The sequence below is a fragment of the Carcharodon carcharias genome, chromosome 1 (assembly GCF_017639515.1).
Source record: "Carcharodon carcharias isolate sCarCar2 chromosome 1, sCarCar2.pri, whole genome shotgun sequence".
NCBI lineage: Eukaryota > Metazoa > Chordata > Chondrichthyes > Lamniformes > Lamnidae > Carcharodon > Carcharodon carcharias.
The window spans coordinates 162,929,408-162,952,147 of record NC_054467.1 but is presented as its reverse complement, the minus strand read 5'-3'; the positions used below and the strand labels follow the sequence as shown (position 1 = coordinate 162,952,147).

The window sequence follows — 22,740 nt, the reverse complement described above, 5'->3', positions numbered from 1 at the left end:
TATCATATCCTGCTTTCCACTCAATATCACCATTAGCACCTCCTTTAGCCAGTACCACCACTATTAACAACCCTTTGACCTTTTGTTTATGACATCTTTTGCAATCTCTCCTTTGCCTCCACCTATCACTGGCCTTCTATCCAGCTTCGCCTGTTCCACTTCCCTTAAACAGTATATATTTCACCACATTTCTACTTCTCTTTAGCTCTGAAGAAGAGTCATACGGACTTGAAACGTTAACTCTGTCTTTCTTTCCACAGATGCTGTCAGGCCAGCTGAGTTTTTCCAGCATTTTTTGTTTTTGTTTCAGATTTCCAGCATCTGCAGTATTTTGCCATTGTCCACTGGCTGCAAAGCACTTTGGGGCATGCTGAGATCAAAAATGGGCTGTTCAAATGCGTCTTTTTTGCTGTTAAATTCCTCTAATTCGGACAAATACAAGTAAAGACATAACACAGAAATATAGAGGACCACTGCAGTCTATCTGAACAGTCCCAAACTTCAAGTACCACCACACCATATTTCTCACAATCAATCTTGCCAAAACACTATCCAACTCCCACTTGAACCTGTTAGTACAATCAGACTGCACTATCTCCCTGGCCAGTCTGTTCCCATATATCCAACTACTTGAAGTAGTTAAATTTAAAACTGTCTGTTCATCTTCATATGTGAACCTGGGTCTGCATTCCTGATTACAGAGTTTATGGTTATGTTAAATAATTCATTAGGGTTTAGTTTATCTAACCATGAAAAATTTGACAAGGTAGCCACCAGGTATTCTCTTCCCTCCTCTCAGCAAACATTCCTATTTCCTTATCTCTACATCAGATCGTGATATTAGCATGAGTTTAGTTGTCCTCTTCTGTAATCTCCAAGTACTCCCCTGTCTTATGGGGCAAAAACCAGAATAGTACACGGTACTTGAGCTGGGGCTGAATCAGCACTTTATACAAGCATTTTAAAGTTAGCTCAAAAATATAAAAGAAAGGCAATATATTCAGAATTGAAGACATTACCTGTTCAGGATCATTTTCATCAGCAATTTCATTATTGGCCTGAAGCGATGTCTGCACATCAATAGTTCCAGCATCAAAATCTTCTATTTCATCTTCTTCATTCTCATCCTCCCCACTGCCATAATTTGTCAGGGCCTGAGTTTCAGCCTTGGACAGACCTGATGGTTATAATAAATTAGAGAATATCAGATTTATTTTCCTCTTATAAATTGAGAAACAGTGTTTTGAATTTACATTGTAATAAGTTAACCAGAAACCCAAACAGCAGCAGCAGTCATTCAGATTTTAAAGATTCCTTGGCTAGATTTTGGATACTTCTAGTCGTGTTCAACTATGTATTTTCTTTCCACTCTCCAATGGTCCAAGATTTAATTTTAACATTGATTCCCACTTAAACCTCCCAAAATGTCTTTTCATAGGCCAGAATATTGCTGTCGGCGTGCAGGGGCAGACCCGACATGCTTTGATGTCAGGTGTGCATCCCAATGTCATCGCTCGTCATTTAGATATTTCGTTTGGCGGGCGCACGTTGGAGGCGGCTGCGCGCTCGCTGAACTGTCAATGGCCTATTAAGGCCATTAAAAAACCAATTAAAGTTGTTTGCAACACTGCCCGTCCAGTGAGGTAGGCAGGCAGGCAAAAAGCCCAAGTGGCCTTTGCGTTTTGTTTTAGGAAACCTCATCCACGAGCGGGATGAGGTTTCCTAAAGTTTTTATTAACTAAACGAAAACATTTTCCTAAATATAAAAACATGTCCTAGCTCATGTCATACTGTCACATGACGGGACATGTTTGAATAATTTTGTATTTTATTTTTAACAAAATTTTTTATAATTTAATCTCCTTGAGGCAGCTCCATGCCTTAGGGAGATTGCTGCGCTCTTTCGTGTGCATTCACAAAAGAACGCAGGACCCGACTCTCCCTCCTCCCCCCGCCTGCAGAGATAGCGCTGTGCTACTGGTCATGAGTCGCGCTGGGCGGGTCTTAATTGGCCTGCCTACGTAAAATAGCGGCGATCGGCTCTGCACCTGCCCGACTTGGGTAAGTTTCTGGCCATAGTTCCAAAGGCTGCACCTCCATATTGTTAATTTTAGCCAAAGCATTTATTGTGCTGCCAAATAAACTTCATGATCCCTGAAACACAGCTTCACCCATTTCTAAATTAATATTCAGTTTTTGCAGACACCTAAATATAAATTTAATATAACAACCATCCAAGCACTCCTTTGCTCAATCGCATGCTCACTTATTGCTCTCAGGCAATGTTAATATTTTCATTATTTGATTAAAGCTGTTACGATCTTGAGGGAGACCATTAACTTTAAGAAATTTGAACTCCCAGATAACGAAAAGAATTATGCCACAGGATTTCACATTTTAAACAAAAACTTTTACTGTATAAGAATTAAACAAAACAAGTACTATTAACTTAACACTATACATATTTTCTAAAAACTTAGAATTTAAACTCAAAAATCTCAACAGACCACTTCCCATTCTGCTTTTAATTTCACCCAAGAGTTCTCCTATACGTTACAGTATCTTGAGGCTTCCTTCACTTCTCCTGGCATCAAACCAAGGTGTGCCGGAACTCTTAGGAGTTCACTTTGATTATCCCCAGTGTTCCTGCTATTCTGAGATATGAGATTCCTTGGTGTCCTTCCACTAGCATTCAGCCAGGTGACCCTCAAAATCTCTTTAAGCGCCTCACAAATACGGACATCCCAGCTCTTCTTGCTTAGAGGTTGACAGCTCTTGGCAGCTTTCTCTCTCTTCCTGTTTCTAAGCTATTTCAGCTCCAGGTTTAAACACTGCCTGTTTCAAAGCTACTCCAAGATGACTATTTTTGTGAGAAAACACACAAGATAAACTCAAAACAAAAAACTGCCTCCCTGCAATCCATCTCCATGGCATTGTGGCACACCTGGGTTGTCCCAGATAGAGATTTCAGTTAATCAACTTCAATTCCCAAAACCTATCCTTTGATCTGAAATGTATATGGATACATTAAGATGTTCCCTTGTTTATCAGTTGCTTTCAAATCTCTTTTTGGTCTGGGACCCACACGAACATTTAAACCCCTTATAAATACAACTGTAGACATCTCATCTCCACCAAGACTCAGGAAGAGGTCACCTATTGTTCATTGCTTTCCCAATTTTAACTCTATGACTTGTTAAATAAACACAGGTCATCCATCCTCTGAATTACAATTAGCCTAGGGGTGTTTACCAGTTTCTTAAATCCAAGTTTTTAACCGTTTATTTTACATTCAAGAATTCAATTCTAAAAACATATGAATCGTGAAATTAGACACTTATGCAATACTATAATTTCAAAAGCTTGTGTTTTGCATTAAATGATAAGATGGCACTGCTGAAGACACCCATATCTAATCAATTTCATAAGAATTGGGTCTAAAGTTAATTCTTAATTTTCATAATCTATTAAAAATGACACTTCCAGAATATTCTCTTCTAACATTCAATTCATTATCTAGCCTAGGAGGGAGGACTGTTTCAGTTCTACATTGGAACCTGACTGATTAACTTGCTGAGATCAGATCCATCATTGTGAGGCTATGCTCCTGAGTTTGGAGACCTTCCTCACACTTCTAAAATTACAACAAAAGAAGACATAAGCAGCTGCCATGTGATTTGATAAATAGGAAAGATGACATTCGATGGGGGCTAGAATTGGCCCATTCAACTCCTGGTATGATTTTAGTAATTTGGAATGAGAAACAAAAGTAATTTCAAAAAGATGGACCAAAACACAGAACACTGAAAAATATAAGCAGCAACCTCTGTCAGGTGTCTGACAACAGCTTATTGGATGACACACTGGGCAGAAATCTTCCAAAGTTTGTGCAGGACACAAGGGAATGGGGCTGGAGTATAATTAACCATTGAGTTTATGGAAGCACTTTAGATGGAACGGGAGCCTGGCAGACCTGGGCCTCATCTCAAATTCTACGCCCTGTGACCTACTCTTGATTTCTGCACTTCCACGTACAAGAATTTTGGATTCCAGGTCTCTGGTATGTCAAATTTTAGTTAGCTGGGAGAAAAGGTGGTGATCATCTGAAATTACATGGCACATCTCTTCTATAAGAAGTCCTATCACTCAGTGATTTCCCCTGGAGGATGACAACAATATCTTACTCGGATGAGAAGGTTCAACATATGAAGGAAAATGTGTATTTGACCTACTTAACAGTTAAGATTCTGCAGAAAAATTTCTTACTTATAGAGACACATTCTGCAGGCAATGCTTCACTGTCGACATCATCTTCCTCTCTGTCAGACAAACCACTTTTCATTACCAGTTCAGCTTCATTAGTTTCATTTGGTTTGCGATCATCTGCAACAGCTGTCTCACTTTCATCTTTGTCCTACGAAGTCAAAAATTAGTAGAAGAACTATATCTGCAAGCTTGAACATGAAAAACCCTCAAAAATCTACCAAGAAAATTACTGGTTGGAAATTGGTGGTTTAAGTTACTGAAAGAATTTAAACAAAAAAGTTATGAGAAATCCAAACTTCAAAAAAAAAAATTCTGTGTAATAGTTCATGGTAGCTGGAGGAGAAACTTGATAAAATGCCACATCAAAGATTACTGCAGAAAATAAAATATATGGTATAGGGGATAACATATTGACATGGACAGAAGATTGGCTAGCTAACAGGAAGCAGAAAGTTGGCATAAATGGGTCTTTTTCTGGTTAGCAGATGTGGCGAATGGTGTGCCACAGGGGTCAGTGCTGGGGCCTCAACTTTTTACAATCTACATAAATGATTTGGACAAAGGGACCAAAGGAATGGTTGCTAAATTTGCTGACGATACAAAGACAGGTCGGAAAGTAAATTGTGAAGAGAACATAAAGAGGCTACAAAGGGACATAAACAGGTTAAATGATTGGACAAAGATCTGGCAAATGGCATATAATTTAGGCAAATGAGAAATCATTCATTTTGGCAGGAAGAATAAAAAAGCTTATCTAAATGGTGAGAGAATGCAGAGCTCTGATATGCAGAGGGATGTGGGTGTCCTTAGTGCATGAATCACAAAAGGCCAGTAGGTACAGCAGGCAATTGGGAAAGCTAATAGAATGTTACCATTTATTGCAAAAGGAATTGATTACAAAAGTAGGGAGGTTATGCTTCAGTTGTACAGGTCACTGGTGAGACCACATCTAGAGTATTGTGTACGGTACCGGTCTCCTTATTTAAAGGAAAGGTGTAAACGCATTAGCAGTTCAGAGAAGGTTTACTAGACTAATACGAGGAATGGGTAGGTTGTCTTATGAGGAAAGGTTGACAGGTTAGGCTGCTATCCACTGGAGTTTAGAAGAGTAAGAGGCAACTTGGTTGAAACCGTCAGATCCTGAGGGGGCTTGACAGGGTGGATGTGGAGAGGATGTTTCCTCTTGTGGGAGAATCTAGAACTAGAGGTCACTACTTAAAAATAAGACGTCACTTGTTCAAGACAGATGAGGAGAAATTTTTCTCTTTCAGGGCGTAGTGAGTCTGTGGAATTCTCTTCCTTAAAAGGCGGTGGAAGCAGAATCTTTGAATATCTTTAAGGCAGATCTATATAGATTCTTGATTAACAAGATGGTGAAAGGTTATCGGAGGTAGGCAGGAACGTGGGGTTGAGGTTGCAATCATTTCAGCCATGGTCTGATTGAATGGCAGAGCAGGCTCGGAGGGCTGAGTAGCCTACTCCTGCTCCTAATTCCTATGTTCATATGATAGTATCTAAAACTGTTTTAGAAACATCAACTATACTGTAAGTCATTACTTCAATAGAACATTGAAAAACACTTTTGAAAAAACCCCAGAATATTTGCAATGTGGCTGAAATCTGTATAGCTTGAGTATCCTTTATCTGTAAAATATAAAAATCGAATACATCCAAAAACCGCACTGTTTTTGAACCTCAATGATCTCTAGTGCCGGAAGTCTGAGACCCTAGCTGACATGAACCTTGCCAACCACACCCTGTATTTATTATTCACTGGTACATCTTACTTTTCGAGCCATTTTATTTACTTTAGACTAGTACTTTAGGTAGTCTAGGTTTTGGCCATTGTAACATAAGTAAGTCTAGGCCTACATGTGTATCCAAGAACCGAAATTATCTGAAATCTAAAATGCAATCTGCCCCAAGGATATCGGATAAAAGCTACTCAACCTGTAGTGATCTTCCACTATCTTTTGCAATAGTCAGACTTACTTTGTCTTCATCTTCAAGCTCTTCTGCAGAGGAAACGTTCTCTTTGAAATGTTGTTTCTCCTGTAAAAAGAGGATTTTTGGAACAAGTTCATAAAACAGCTTTCACATCAAAAACAATTGAACAACATTTCATGCTAGTTATCTGTAAAATATTCACCTACTTCTTCCGTCAGATATCCAGCAGTTCCAGCAAGTAAAAACAGTTTCATATTACCTAAAAATAATCTTACCTTTAGGCTACATAATCCACTAAAGAAACTGCTCATTCTCAGATTGAACATTCTCTATATTCCAATTATTATAACATCCACTTCAAAATGCAAAACATTTTCTATTTCTTACTTAGGATTTTTGTTAAAGATACACAAAATGTTCAACAAAATATATACTTGCAAATAAAGATGACATATGTAAATATATGAGCACATTACCACACCTCAGTTGTATAACGCTGTTTAAAAGCTGCCACTTCCTTCAATCTTTTGCATCTTTGCTTTGCTGCCACACTGCTGTTATCCAAATCTTGCATAAGTCTGAAGAATGCAAGCTCATTGAACAGAATCTCCGAAATCTCCACCAACAAATCCTCCCCACATTCCTTGAGTTTTCTACCAGCAAACTTTGCCAGAGAATCCTACATGGACAAAGTCAAAGCTTCAACCACAGAACATGGAAACAGGAGTTATCTATTTATTTGATCATGGCTGATCTGTACCTCAACTATATTTAACCACTTCTGTCCCATATCCCTTGATACCCTTAACTGAACAAAACTTTATCTCAGTGTTGAAATTTTCAATTTACACTGTGCCCACAAATTTTTGGGGATTGAGTTCCAGATTTCCTGATGTGTGGGAAAATGCTTCCCAATTTCACTCCCAGGTGACCTTCCTTTCATTTTAAGATTATGCCTTCTTCTGACATGCTGAACCAAAGAGTTTCCCCGTTTCTACCATATAGGATCTGATCATCCCTCATTCTTTGAAATTTAAGAAATACAAGCTATGTTTATCCAACTTTCCCTTATAATTTCAATCTTTAATCCTTAGCTTAACTCTAGTGAATGTGCACTGCGTGCCTTTGCAAGACCAATAGATCATCCCTGAGGGTCAGTGCCAAAATCTGAATACAGTCCTTCAGATGAAACCGGACCAAGGCACTGTACAACTGGAGCATCTAATCCTTATTTATGATTCCAATCCCCTTTAGATAAAGGCCAACAATTCTATTAGCGTTTTGATTACTTTATGTACTTGTGCACTAGCTTTTAATAATCTGTATACCTGGACACTCAAATACCTTCATTTTTCCTCAACTCCAGGCTTGTCTCCAAGAAAATCTTCAGATTTCACTCTCAGATCTAAACTGCATGATTTCACACTTTCCCCTTTTGAATGGATCAGGTAAAAAGCTCTGCAGTCCTTCCACTCCAATCATGAATGAAAGTGGAAAATTAAACAACTAACAGGAGGCGGTGGCTCCTAAAACATCCCTATCTTCAATGATGATGGAGCCCAGCAAGTCAGTACAAATGACAAGGCTGGAGCATTTGCAGCTCTGATGGAAAATCAACACATAAAACTTTAACTGTTTCTCTCTCCACAGATGTCGCCAGACCTGCTGAGTATTTACAGCGCTTTCTGTTTTTTTAAATTTCAGATCTCCAGCATCCACTTTTGAAGCACTTGCAACCAGCTTCATCCAGAAGTGCCAAGTGGATGATCTAGCTCAGCTCCTGAGGACACCACCATCACTAACAGTCTTCAGACAATTTGATTCGCTCCACATGAAACCAGATCTAGAAACGGTCAAAGGCACTGCAGACGGGAAAGGCTGTGGGCTCTGACAATATCCTGGCTGTAGCACTGAAGACTTATGCTGCAGAATAAGCCGTGCCCTTAGCTAAGCTGTTTCAGTACAGCTACAACACAGGCACCTTTCTGAATGTGGAAAATTGTCAGATAGATGCCTATGTTGTAGCTGTACAGGTGGTGGTGTAGTGGTAATGTCATTGGGTTAGTAATGCAGAGCCCCAGGCCAATGTTCTGGGGACATGGACTCAGATCCCACCAAGGGAGCTGGTGGAATTTAAATTCAATTCATAAAATATGGAACTGAAAGCTAGTCTCAGTAATGATTTCACATTACAACTATCATTGTTTGTGATTCTCAATTAACCCTTTTGTAATTGCTCAGACTGTCATTGCATCAGGGAAGGGCCAGCAACTTTGCGAGTGTGCACATTGTGGCAATGCTGGGGTTGTGTTGGGCTAATCTGCACTCCTTGATAGCACTCACTCTCAAGTTAGTTGACACCAGGATTTCTACATTACAATAGTGATTACAGTGCAAAAGTGCTTAATTGGCTGTAAAGCACTTTGAAACATGTGATGGTCATAAAAAGTCTGACATAAGTGCAAATCTTTCTGTTTTAAAGTAAAATGGAAGAAATTAATTTGGCAAAAATTTAGGCTAATTTCTCAGTTTTTCTCGTCACAACATTTAGGCCTGCTATTTGCAGGCACAAAGAGCCCCCAGAGACAGTTGGCAAATATTTACGAGCACACCAGTACCAGAATGATGATTTCAATTTTCAAAACTCTCCTCAAATTTAATTATCAGACCTTTTAAATGATTTATTTCTTTCTCTTTCTTTGTCCAGGGGTTGTTAATCACAGCTCCATGATGCCATATCATTATGGAGCAAGAAGAGGCAAGCCCCAAGAATTACTCCAGCGGGTATGGGATTGAATCTGTGCTGCTGGCGTCGTTAAGCACGCACTTACCAACTGAGCTAAACAGTCCCCAAAATGATTTATCAGAATTTTTCAATGTTTAAATGCATACAGGACTTTAAATATCGTCTATCTAACTTCCCAAATGTCTTTTAAAATGATTAAATTTATTACAAATTTTTGTTCCAATGAATTTTAAACATGAATCTGTGACAGGCACTGCAGCAATTTACTTTTGAAGGATTCTCTCGGAATCGTTACAGTGCAGGAGGCCACCATTTGGCCCAATGTGTCTGCACTGGCTCTCCAACTGAACAACTCACCTACATTCATTTCCCTGCCTTGTTCCTGTAATCCTGCGCATTCTTCCTTCTCAGATAACAGGTTAATTCCCTTTAGGATGCTTCAATTGAACCACTTCAACCACACTCACATTCCAGGCCCTAACCACCTGCTGCATGAAAAGGTTTATCTTCATATCACTTTTGCTTCCTTTACTAATTACTTTGAATATGTGCCCTTTTGTGTCTATTCTTTCATGAGTGGGAACAATTTCTCCCTATCTACTCTGTCCAGGCACCTCATGATTTTGAAGACCTCTATCAGATCTCTTCTTAGCCTTCCTTCTCCAAGGAAAATAGCCCTAACTTCTCCAACAAACTCCAACTGAAGTTCCTCATCCCTGGAACCATTCTCGTGAATTCTGTAGATGCGGCTTCTATTCACTGCACCACATGATCCATTCCTTTCTCCCCAGTTAGACACCATTGCCCATTGCAGGACCATGCTGCAGCTTCCTTCCATGCAAGTAAAATTCTGGCCCTTACCATCATGGAAGTTTGCACCTTTACTCAAGACCAGCAGTGAGCATGGTTGCCTCCTGCAAAATCTGGGCTGTTATATCTTATTTACAAGATGTTCCCATGCTATCAAATTATTAACTGATTCTAGTTTGTTACTCAGCATTACATGCAGTCTGGCTTGTTGCTATGTTGGTTTGCAAACATATTGTCCTCTAAAGCGGTCACAGACATGATCATGTTCAGTAGCCAGGGCTCGGTAATGGTCACTGCATCATGCCCTTTTACAGTGAATTTCTGTTTCTAAATCAAGTTTTATTTCTTATGCTGCATGCATTCACGCACAGTACTCTTATGTGGGTAACTATCTTCATCTTTCTTAGATGTTCTGCTGGTCCTTTCCTCATGCTTTGACTTACGGCAACCTATTTCTTTTTTGGATTGCATGGGTGATTTAAGTGTGTGGCCACTTTAAATTCTTGTGCGTGACGTGTACATGTTGGCCTCTGAGTTACATGTGCGCAGGGGCTTTTGGTGGCTACAAAGCCATTCAGCTTAAAGGGAACATTGGCTTACAATGTGGATTGTTTCCCTCCCAATACTAATTAATCCACTAGCATGTCCAGAAACAAATAAACACTGATGACGATTTCAATATCTGGACCATATGTTTTGTGTATTTCAAAAATATTGTAACAAATTAAAACATAATGGGCTCGTAAAGACCAAACCTGAAGTATGGCTCCAAGTTGTTCATGAAAGAATTTGACAAATTCCTTGCTTTCATCATTCTGCTGTGTAAGGGCCAGGACCATGCGTCCAATAGTAGTTAGTAACTGTGGGGAGCACACATCATCCATGTGTTCCTGAAAAGAAGCAAACAGTAGAACAAAACTAAAAATTGCATTTTTTATAATTAGGTATATGGTTAGCTTACTTATATTGTTTTTTCATTCTCTGGCCTAAGTTCAAGCTTCATGCACAGATCAGGATTATCTAACTAAAGACAGAAAAAATGAAATTCTACACCTGTGTAAAAATATTGGCTTTTCTCAAACTTGAACTTCACAAGGCTTATTTTTTTGTCTGGTGAACAGTGTTACTGCTGACCTAAAGGCAGAGAGAATTAAAGGTAATTAATCTTCCATGGTTGTCTTCCATCTTATTCCACTCCAGGAGTTTACATGACACGAGATAATTTCTAAGAAAATTACATGAAAGGTCAAATTTCCTCCAAATCTGATACCAGGTGACATTTTCTCACCTGATTTTCCACTCTTGTGCAATATGAAACATTTATCCATGTGAGCATCACTTTATTTGAACAACTCTGTTAGAAGTCCACATTCATTCTAGAATATCAGAGTTGGAAGTGCAAGAGCACATCCTTTTCAAAGAATGAAGAAAGCCCCTACAAAGCAAGTTTTCTTTCTTCCTATGTTCAGTATCTTTGCCAGTCCACTGGCGGCCTAGAGTATCCGATTAAAAGGAGAGAGGCTCTTGGAGCCTGAACTGATTCAGGCACCAGAATAGATCAACAAAAGGCTACTTTATCCATAATAGTTAAGTCCAAATAATGATTCTTTGGGTAATGTGTGGTTCGTGCCAGTTAGCAACTTTGCAGATATTGTTAATACAGGATAGTAAAGGAGGGTGCACTGATCAGACAATTTTTCAAAAGACTGGTTCCTCCTTGGAGTGTGGGCTGTAAGCTGCAATTACTGTCAAGTATAAAAGAAAAATCTGGTGTAACCTACACAGAAGAAATGGCTTTCCACCTTGGATTTATGAGACAATGTGAAAAATTAACAATTCCTGTCCTAAACGAAACTGAACAACAGTTCCTAAAGGAAGCCTGGTGTGTGGAACAGGATTTTAGGTCAATCAAAGCTGATCAATATCCAGTGCTTAGATCTAGTAAACTGAAAATATAGCAACCATGAGCACCATCTTACACAAATATTGCAATTGGTACAAATTGAGGTTCAGAAGGATTAATGCCCCATTTGTCTCTGAGCAATTAATTGTCAGGTGGCTAACGTGAAGCAAGATACCAGAGCATGTTTTCCAAACTAAACTGATGCAAGATGGTTATGGAAGATAAACTCTGAAAAGATAAACATGGTTGGCGATAATGTGGAGGTTTATACAGCTTTTGTTCAAAACTATGATATTCCTCTTTTTCCCTTGGCCACATCCACTTGGAAATGGGGTAAAAGAAAGGAATCAGCGATTGTCCCAGATTTGCAAATTATTGTGTCCATTATTGCTTTCAAGGTCCAGTCAATTTTGGGACAAGCTTAAATGTAGAATTTTAATTTGTTGGGATGAACTGCCAATGAATATCAGGTGTTCTGTTATGCACCACGATTAGATATTATGCTGAGTGCAATCGCAAGAATAAAGCACCAATTGGATTGAGGTATTATGTCTTAATAATTTAAGAGTAAAGTTGAAGGAGATCTTGTAGACAACAGAGCATTAAAAATATCCAATCCCTGCAGAGCAAGAATCAAAGTAAATGTAGAATTATGTACCCAAATGAGTAGAGTGCAACTCAGAAGATATCAGGCTAAAAAGATGTACTACTCAACCTTAAACTGCACTATGAATATTACATCCAGCTTGTCACAGCAAGGACACTGAAATACTGGGTACTGAACAGCTGAGCCATGGTGCACATCTGCAGCAGAGGGGTAAAGTTGAGAGAAAAAACAAGAATTGGGTAGTTCAACCTTAAGGCAACTAAAATGAAGACCTCAGTGATCGATAATCAAACACCAAAAAGGTAAATATGGACGATATTGTCAAGATATAAATGTGACAGCAGGGAAGAGAATAAAAGTTCAAACTAGCAATAGACAAATTTGGGTTGAATGTTGGGAAGTTCTTCACATAAGGGGTGATATGAATATGCAAAATGGCAGGAAAGTACCAGGCTCGCTCATCAAGCATCTCCCAATGTCACGAATGTGCACGCTAGCAAATCTATCCCACCCTATAGTCATCTCCTTGAAGAAGGCAAAGGAAAGTTAATTTCATGTGGAAGCAAAAGGTCAGGATGGAGAAATTATTGTTCAGATGGAGGTGGTGAGATGGGTCTTCCTCATCATATCTATCTTGTGAATGGTGCTTCAGTTCATTACTCAAACAATTTTGATATTTAAACATACTGAAAATCAGAGAACAATTATACAAGAGAAATGGCTGTCCAGAGAATAGTATTTTTGTATTAAACTCACTAACTTCAATTTTGAATAATTTTGCCCAGAAGGTAAAACGGGCCAACATTCCAACGCACACACAAATGTTTCATTCTGTGTGAGAACAGGATACAACTTGCTGGGTCATTATTCACTACCAACATGCATCAAAGTCAAAATGCCTCAAAAGGAAGTTGTCTCTTTGTGTCATTTCCCATAACGTGACCTGTTGTGAGCTTATCTCCAACTGTGTGTGGAGGATGTCACAAGAAGAATGGTCAGCATGAAAAAAAAAGCAAGTGCAGATTGAATGGTGTAAATAAGAAAGCTAAGCTTAAAACATTTTTACTAATACAAAGAGCATTAGGACGAGGGGTATATAAGCCTGGTCTAAATACTGACATCATAAGCACGCTGGAAGCAGAAGATGGCGAACAGGTCAGGTAAGCAGTACAGAATTTAAGACCAGTAGCCAGAATACAGGCGGAAATATAATGTATCAAAAAACGATTGTTTGTGCATAATGGACCGGCATCAAAGAGAAGCCAATGTACTGACTAAAAAGGTTCAGTTAGCTTGACTTGAAAATAACATTCCAAGCTTAAAAATAAATGCAGAAATTGGAAAACTTCAAAAAATTAGTTGTAAACTAATTTTATAAACAGTAAATAACATTAACAAGTGACAAAGAACTTTCATTTCATATAACTGTAACAGAGCAAAACTGTTGCTGGCAACAGTGGAGGTGCATTACCAGATAAAACCATATGCAGCCAGGGAAGGACCAATTTCTTCTGTGCATTAAACTCTAAAGGGACAGAATCCCAATGATTTCTTTTGTTTGGATAGCATCCCATTCACTTAATTGTGAAGGCTGATTAAAAATGTTATCAGCACAACTAAGCACTAAAATAAAATGCATGTCTTCTCACAGCTGACCAAACCTCATATTTACATTTCCCTGACATTGGGAATTGTAATAAAAATGATTTAAGGTTTTCAAACTGTTAAAAATTGAGGATAAAACTCTAAAAGTGGATACTTCATTAAAATCTTGTGTTTCATTTGCAGCTCACCTTCAGAAATGGGATTACTTCTGTCATTATAGCCTTTATTTGTTTGTCCAGTTGTTGCGTGTCTATGCGAGGACAAGTAACATCAGAAGCATCAGTAATGTGATCTATCATACAGCTGTTTCCAGTAGTATACCCATCTGAATTTATCGTGGAAGAAAAAGTACATAGATATAAATTGTTGCCATTTGTTATTTGAAAAAAAATACAGCAGTGATTTAAATGAAGATTTCCCAGAATTGTTAGAGTGTAGAAAGAGACCATTTGGTCCATTGTATCTGCACCAGCTCTCCGAATGAGCAATTCATTAGTGCCATTCTTTCGCCTTTTCCCTGTAACCCTGCATATTCTTCCTTTTCAGATTACAGTCTAATATTCTTTTGAATGTTTCGATCGAACATGCCTCCACTACACTCAGGCAGTGCATTCTAAACTTTAACCACTCAATGTGTAAAAAAGTTTTTTCTCACATCACTTTTGTTTCCCTTGCCAATTACCTTAAATCGGTGTCCTCATTCTTGATTCTTTCATGAGTGTGAAGTTTCTCCTGAACTATTCTGTCCAGGCCCCTCCTGATTTTGAATACCTCTATCAAATCTCCTCTCAGCCTTCTTTTCCTTAAGGAAAACAGTCCTAATTTCTCCAATCTATCTTCATTACTGAAGTTACTCATCCCTGGAACCATTCTCATGAATATTTTCTGCAGTGGCCAATGCATTCACATCCCTCCTGACGTGCGGCACTTAGAACTGGGTGCAATACTCCATTTGAGGCCGAAACAGTGGCTTTTACAAGTTTAACATAACCTCCTTATTCTTGCAATTGATGTCCCTATCAATAAAGCATAGGATAATGTATGCTTTATTAACTGCACTCTCAACCTGTCCTGCCACCTTCATTGACTCATGCCGTTATGGCACAGCTGATGGTAAATGCCGAACAGGCCAAATCCTAGAGGGAAACTTGAAACAGCTGCCAAAATGGTTTTTGCAATTTGTATAGTATGAGGAGAGGTTCTGAACTCAGGAAATGATGCCCCGACCACTTGTGATGATTTTATGGTAGAGTAAACGTTTAGTATAAGAATAAAGCAAAAAAATAACACAATTACACTTCAACACCAGAATGACTTTACACAGTAAATAGTACTTTTAAGCAGTTCCACAAGATCTTGTAGTCTCAGTACTAGTGAATACACCAAGTGTGGTCTCACTAAGGGCTTCTTTATTCTTATACTCCAGGCTTCTTGCAATAAAGGCCATCATACCTTTTGCCTTCCTAATTGCTTGCTATACCTGCATGTTGACTTTCTGTTTTCCTTGCATGAGTACACCAAAGTCTCTCTGAACATCAGCACTGAGGTTTCAAAAGACTTACTCCAAAGTGAATAACCTCACACTTGCCTACATTATACTCCATCTGTCATCTTGTTGCCCACTCACTTAACTGTCTACATCTCTTTGCAGCCTCTATAATCTCCTTTCACCTAGCTTTGTACTGTCAATAAAGTCTGATAACATCCAAGACCAAGAATGATGTAAGAGGCTTCAAGGAGATTAAGACAAGTTGGGAATAGCAAATACATGGCAAATGCAGTATAATGTGGATAAGTGTGAATTTATCCACTTTGGTAGTAAAAACAGAATGGCAAAGTATTATTTAAATGGTGATAGATTGGGAAATGTTGATGTACAAAGGGACCTGGGAGTTTTTCTACACCAGTCACTGGAAGCAAGCATGCAGGTGCAGCAAGCAGTTAGAAGGTAAATGGCACATTGGTCTCCAATGCAAGAGGATGAGTACAGGAGCAAGGATATCTTACTGCAGCTGTTCAGGGCCCTGGTGAGACCACTCTTGGAGTACTGTGTGCAGTTCTGGTCTTCTTACCAAGAAAGGGTATACTTGCCATAGAGGGAATGCAATGAAGGTTCACCAGACTCATTCCTGGGATGGCAGGATTGGGTTGACTAGGCCTGTATTCAATGGAGTTTAGAAGAATGAGAGGGAATCTCATTGAAACGTATAAAATTCTGACAGGGCTGGACAGACTGGATACACAAATGATGTTTTCTCTGGCTGGGGGGGTGGTCTAGGACAAAAGGTTACAATCTCAGGATACAGGGTAGGTCATTTAGGACTGAGATGAGGAGAAATTTCTTCACTCAGAGGGTGGTGAATCTGTAGAATTCTCTGCCACAGAAGGATGTGGAGGCCAAGTCATTGAATATATTTAAGGAGGAAATAGATTTCTAGACTCTAAAGGCGTCAAGGAGTATGGGGAGAGAGCGGGTGTATGGCGTTGGGATAGAGGATCAGCCATGGTTAAATTGGATGGCAGAGCAGGCTTGAAGGGCCGAATGACCAACTCCTGCTCCTATTTTCTATGTCTCTTTAATTAATATAAATTGTCAACAGCCGAGGACCCGGCATGATCCTTGTAGCACTTCACTCGTCACTGCCTGCCAACTTGAAAATGCTTCAATTATCCCTACTCTCTGCTTCCTACCCATTAACATGCTTTTTATTCATTAATGGGACGTGGGCATCGCTGGCTAGGCCAGCATTTATTGTCCATCCTTGACTGCCCTTGAGAAGGCGGTGGTTAGCTACCTTCTTGAATCGTTGGAGTTCATGTGATGTAGGTACACCCACAGTGCTGTTAGGGAGTTCCAGGATTTTGACCTCGTGACAGTGAAGGAAAGACAATATATTTCCAAGTCAGGATGGTGAGTGGCTTGGAGGAGAACTTGTGGTGGTGGTGTTCCCATCTATCTGTTGGCCTTGTCCTTCTAGATGATAGTGGTCGTGGGTTTGAAAGGTTCTGTCTAAGTGAGTACCTGCAGTGCATCTTGTAGATGGCACACACTGCTGCCACTGTGTATCGGTGGTGGAGGGAGTGAATGTTTGTGACTGTGGTACCAATCAAGCGGGCTGCATCGTCCTGGATAGTGTCAAGCTTCTCGAGTATTGTTAGAGCTGTACTCATTCGGGCAACTGGAGAGTATTCCATCATAGTCCTGACTTGTGTCTTGTAGATGGTGGACAGGCATTGGGTGTCAAGGAGGTGAGTTACTTGCCACAGGATTCCTAGCCTCTGACCTGCTCTTGTAACCACAGTATTTATATGCCCTCTATTCATGCCAATATATTACCTCCAACTCCATGGGCAGAATTTTCCCCCCATTGTGGAGGGAGGGGAGAAAGAGTTTAGGAGTGGGTGTGTGGAGGCGCGCCGCCATTTTACATGGGCGGGCTAATTAAGGCCCACCCAGCGTGATGTCCGCAAGGAAGTGTTATGCACCCCCTGTGCAGGTGGGGGGGATTCCCTGAGCTGAGTGAAAGAGTGCACTCATCTCCCTGAGGCTAAGTGCTGCCTCAGGGAGATCAGCTCCTGTCTGAAAAAATTTTTAAAAAAGAAATAAATTTCCCTGACATGTCCTCTCATGTGACACTGTCACATGAGTTGGGATATGTCCATCACTTTCATTGACAATTTTATTAAAAATTTTAAAACCTACATGAAACCTCATCCCGCCCGTGGATGAGGTTTCATGCTTTCTCTGAATCCCTCCAGGGCTCCCGGCCTGCCCGCCAACCTTAAGGTTGGATGGGCAGGTCCATTAATTACTTTAACTACTTTGTCAATGGCCTCAATTGGCTACTAACAGGTCGGCGGGTGCACAGCTGATTCGGCTGAGCCTCCACCGACCTGAAAATTGAAATGAGGCGGGGTGACGTAGGGTGTTCCGCCCGACGTCATCCCGCATCATTATACCCGTCGGCGAGTGGGCCCCGCCCCCGCCCACCGACCAGGAAATCCCGGCCCATGTGCCATAACTCATGCATTAACATTTTGTGTGGCACCTTATCAAATGCCTTTTGGAAATCCAGGTATACTACATCTACTGGTTCATCTTCACCTACACTCCTAGTGACATCCTCAAAAAATGTCTAATAAATGGCAATGACAAAACTTGGCAATAATATAAACTGTGAGGAGGATAGTAATCAACTTCAAGGGGACATAGGTAGGCTGCCAGGATAAGTAGCAAATGAAGTTCAATGCAGTATGAAGTGATTCATTTTGGTTGGAAGAACGAAGGGAAGCAATATGAAATAAAGGGTAAACTTCTTCAGGGCCACAGGAACAGTGAGGGGGCATATGTACACAAATCACTGAAGGTGGAACAGCAGGTTGAGAATGCTGTTAATAAAGCTTACAGGATCCACAGCTTTATAAACAGGGGTAGAGAATCCAAAAACCAGGAAGTTACGATAAACTGGTATAAAACACTGGTTCGGCCTCAACTGGAATATTGCATCCAGTTCTGTGCACCAACTTTAGGAAGGAAATTAAAGTGTTAAGAGATGCAGCAGAAAACATTCACAAGAATAAAATTCGACAGTTGAGGAACTTCAGTTATATGGATGGATTGGAGAAGGTGAGACTGTTCTCCTTGGAAAAGAACGAAGAGATTTTTGAACAGGTCTTCAAAATCATGAGGTGTCTAACAGAGAGGATAGGAAGAAACTGTTCGTGTTAGTGGAAGGATTGAGAACCAGAGGACACCAATTTAAGGTGATCTTAAGTCCTTAACAGACATTGAATCTTGCTCAACAAAAACAGAATTACCTGGAAAAACTCAGCAGGTCTGGCAGCATCGGCGGAGAAGAAAAGAGTTGACGTTTCGAGTCCTCATGACCCTTCGACAGAACTTGAGTTCGAGTCCAGGAAAGAGCTGAAATATAAGCTGGTTTAAGGTGTGTGTGTGGGGGGCGGAGAGATAGAGAGACAGAGAGGTGGAGGAGGGGTGTGGTTGTAGGGACAAACAAGCAGTGATAGAAGCAGATCATCAAAAGATGTCAACGACAATAGTACAATAGAACACATAGGTGTTAAAGTTAAAGTTGGTGATATTATCTAAACGAATGTGCTAATTAAGAATGGATGGTAGGGCACTCAAGGTATAGCTCTAGTGGGGGTTTTTTATAATGGAAATAGGTGGGAAAAGGAAAATCTTTATAATTTATTGGAAAAAAAAAGGAAGGGGGAAACAGAAAGGGGGTGGGGATGGGGGAGGGAGCTTATATTTCAGCTCTTTCCTGGACTCGAACTCAAGTTCTGTCGAAGGGTCATGAGGACTCGAAACGTCAACTCTTTTCTTCTCCGCCGATGCTGCCAGACCTGCTGAGTTTTTCCAGGTAATTCTGTTTTTGTTTTGGATTTCCAGCATCCGCAGTTTTTTTGTTTTTATCATTGAATCTTGCTCTCCTCTTGCACAGATGATTATCTATTTACTTGAGGGTAGAAATGAAATAAATGAGGGAAACAACTATTCTGATACATCAAGAGCAACTAGGGATGGGCAAGAAATGCTGGCTGAGCCAACAAAGCCCACATCTCTCAAAATAATTTTTAAAGTCTTCAGCCATCACTGAATTTGACAACTTTGTTTTGTCCTTTATTTCTGACAGAGACAATGGAAAAGAACTGAAGTATTTCAAAGAAAGAAAATACCAGGCAAGCAACATCATTAATTTTAACAAACAACACAGTTCAAGTTAAAAATCAAAGTACGTTGTAACATCAAAAATCAAGACCGTTGCCTTATATTCCCCAGGTTTGGTGAGGGGAGGGGATCTAGAAGAACTAGGAGGCAAGGTCTCAGAAAAAGAGTGGGCCATTTAGGACTGAGAGGAGGAGGAATTTCCTCACTCAGAGGGTGATGAGTCTTTGGAATTCTCTACCCGAGGAGACTGTGGAGGCTCTGTTACTGAGTGCGTTCATGATGGAGATGAATAGATTTTTACATATTAAAGATATCAAGGGATATGGGGATAGTGCGGGAAAATGGCGCTGAGGTAGATGATCAGCTATGAGCTAGATGAATGGCAGAGCAGGTTTGAGAGGCCAAATGGCCTACTCTAGCTCCTATTTCCTATGTTCATATATTACTTAACAATTGCACACAAGCTACTTCCATCATAGATTGTCTTTCACAAATCTGTTAAAATCCAGGTAGATCGCAAGAAAAGTTACCAGCTACCAAATTATTTATGTACCAAATGCAGGTTTCTGCATAATTTCATGTCATTTGATGTTGAACATTTCTTTCCAAATTACCTTCAGCACATTCGACGGCACTGGTACAGACATTGACAATCTGGTTATTTTCAACTTCAAATTTCATGCGCTCATACTCCCTCATCCTAGACAGGGCTTTGTCTAAGTGAATGACAGTATTACCTGTATTCATAAAAAGCACAAGTAAGAGAAAAAAGGCAGATGGACATTTTCTACTTCTGCATATGTTTAAAACACTGATTGGTAGACCAAGTTATAAAGGGATACTTCAAATCTTAAATTTTAGAGGTGAGCATGTTGAAGTCATGTCAACAGCTAGGAAAGGTGTTTATGATATAGACTAGAAATGCAGAAGACTAGATTACACACCTGTATTAGGAAACTGCAATCTACCAACAAATTCAGTATTTATATTAAAATATAACTTCACATTCAAAATCAATTTTTTAAAATGAATATATTACAATACAATCCAGTGTGGCATTCAGTGAGGTAACTAATTAAACACAGGAAATATAAATCTGATCCATTACATTCGTTAAAAGTTTATTGTCCAGTTTAAAATTTAAAACTTATCTGCAAAGCTTACCTAGATCATCATTAGCAAAGGGTTCTAAATTGGAGGAAGTAGACAACATGCTGGCATTTTCCAAGGATTCTACATATTCTGCATCTTCATGCTGTTGAAGATCTATCCGAGCTTGGTGGTCAGTGGTTTTTCCACAGACTTCCTATAACATATTAAAGGGGACATAATGAAATACTACTCAGCTGCATGTGTAATGCAACAACTAACATTTATTATTTGAAAGAATTACTCTGCTCTTTAATGTACTGGGCAACATTTATCCCTCAAATAGTACCACCAAAACATATTATCTATTCCAAAACAAAAACAAAAATACCTGGAAAAAGTCAGGTCTGGCAGCATCTGCGGACAGGAGCACAGTTAATGTTTTGAGTCCAAATGACCCTTCAACAGAACTAAGCAAAAATAGAAAAGAGGTGAAATATAAGCTGGTTTAAGCGGGGAGGGGACAAGAGGAGCTGGATAGAGGGCCAGATAGGTGGAGATAACCAAAAGATGTCACAGACTAAAGGACAAAGAGGTGTTGAAGGTGGTGATATTATCTAAAGGACTGTGCTAATTAAGGGTAGAAAGCAGGACGAGTAAGGCAGATAGCCCTAGTGGGGGTGGGGTGGCGGGAAGGGATCGAAATAGGCTAAACGGTAGAGATAAAACAATGGATGGAAATACACTTAAAAATAATGGAAGTAGGTGGGAAAAGAAAAATCTTTATAAATTATTGGAAAAAACAAAAAGGAAGGGGGAAACAGAAAGGGGGTGGGGATGGAGGAGAGAGTTCATGATCTAAAATTTGAACTTAATATTCATGCCGGAAGGCTGTAAAGTGCCTAGTCGGAAGATGAGGTGGTGTTCCTCCAGTTTGCGTTGAGCTTCACTGGAACATTGCAGTAGGCCAAGGACGGACATGTGGGCATGAGAGCAGGGTGGTGTGTTGAAATGGCAAGCGACAGGGAGGTCTGGGTCATGCTTGCGGATAGACCGAAGGTGTTCTGCAAAGCGGTCACCCAGTCTGCGTTTGGTCTCTCCAATGTAAAGAAAACCAATTTGGGAGCAACAAATGTAGTAGACATTATCTATTCGTTCATTTCATTATTTGAGAGATACCTTCCTATACACAAATTGGCTATTATGTTTGCCTAAATAACAAATTGATCTCAAAAGCAATTCATTGGCTGTAAAGCACTCTGGGACATACTTGGGTCATGGGAGTTTTATATGAATGCAAGTTTATAGTATCCTCTCTCCTTCCCCCTCCCAAAATTTTGCACTCACTTAACCAGGTCCAAGAGTCTGTCTCTTTTTCTTAGAATTTCCATTCCCGCTTCAATGGGCTCTCTTCTCCCTTCCTCCCAAAAGTCCCTCTCTGCTGTCCAGGCTATGGAGTCATTAACCTGTTGTCAAATTTTCAGCAAGTATGAAATCCAACTGTCATTTTCTGCAGTTCAACATCTTCTTTCTTCATTCTTGACTTCTCAGATATGCACTCTCCACTAGCACTTCACACACTCTTGCCCCTTATCCATGAATGTTTATTTGCCACCATAACCTTACTTTTGCTCTCCACATTTTCTTCTATTCACTCATGTTTTCATCTTTCCCTATTCCTTTAATGCTGATGGTTCCTTAATTTCTTTTATTTTTCACTTGTTAATTTTTCATATTTTTTCCTTTCTTTTAATTGTACTCTCTCAATCTCCATTTGTTCTTTAAAATGCTTGAGCTTGTTGCCGCATCCCAAATCTGTGCCCATATTTTATGCAACTCCACTTTTGGATCTCTCCAATCAGTCATCCGCCCAGTCACAGCACGGAAATGGCCCGACCCAAAGTCACAAATGACATGCTTGTGCCCACGTCCATGGTAAACTCTCCCTCCTCATCCTTCTTAACTTTTATGTTGCCTTTGACATGGTTGACACAAAATCCTATCCCAATGCCTCTATTTTCCAGGTGCATGGGAATCCCTCACGTGGCTCCATTCTTGTTTGTCCAGTTATA

At 39.9% G+C, this 22,740-nt stretch overlaps 1 protein-coding gene across 7 annotated transcripts in view; it reads right to left on the bottom strand.

Annotated features, from left to right (window-relative positions):
• The window catches only part of pcm1 (pericentriolar material 1), a 170,187-nt gene that overhangs the window by 18,591 nt on the left and 128,856 nt on the right, over positions 1-22,740 (bottom strand). For 6 of the 7 annotated variants that reach the window (XM_041207250.1, XM_041207340.1, XM_041207506.1 and 3 more), the window contains 8 exons: positions 20,744-20,885; positions 20,194-20,316; positions 14,073-14,209; positions 10,525-10,659; positions 6,695-6,892; positions 6,259-6,318; positions 4,267-4,414; positions 1,020-1,177 (listed from right to left, as the gene is read on the bottom strand). In XM_041207250.1, coding sequence (XP_041063184.1) covers positions 1,020-1,177; positions 4,267-4,414; positions 6,259-6,318; positions 6,695-6,892; positions 10,525-10,659; positions 14,073-14,209; positions 20,194-20,316; positions 20,744-20,885 — 1,101 coding nt within the window. The remainder of the gene's footprint in view (positions 1-1,019; positions 1,178-4,266; positions 4,415-6,258; positions 6,319-6,694; positions 6,893-10,524; positions 10,660-14,072; positions 14,210-20,193; positions 20,317-20,743; positions 20,886-22,740) is intronic. The other variant, XM_041207633.1, reaches the window with a different exon arrangement.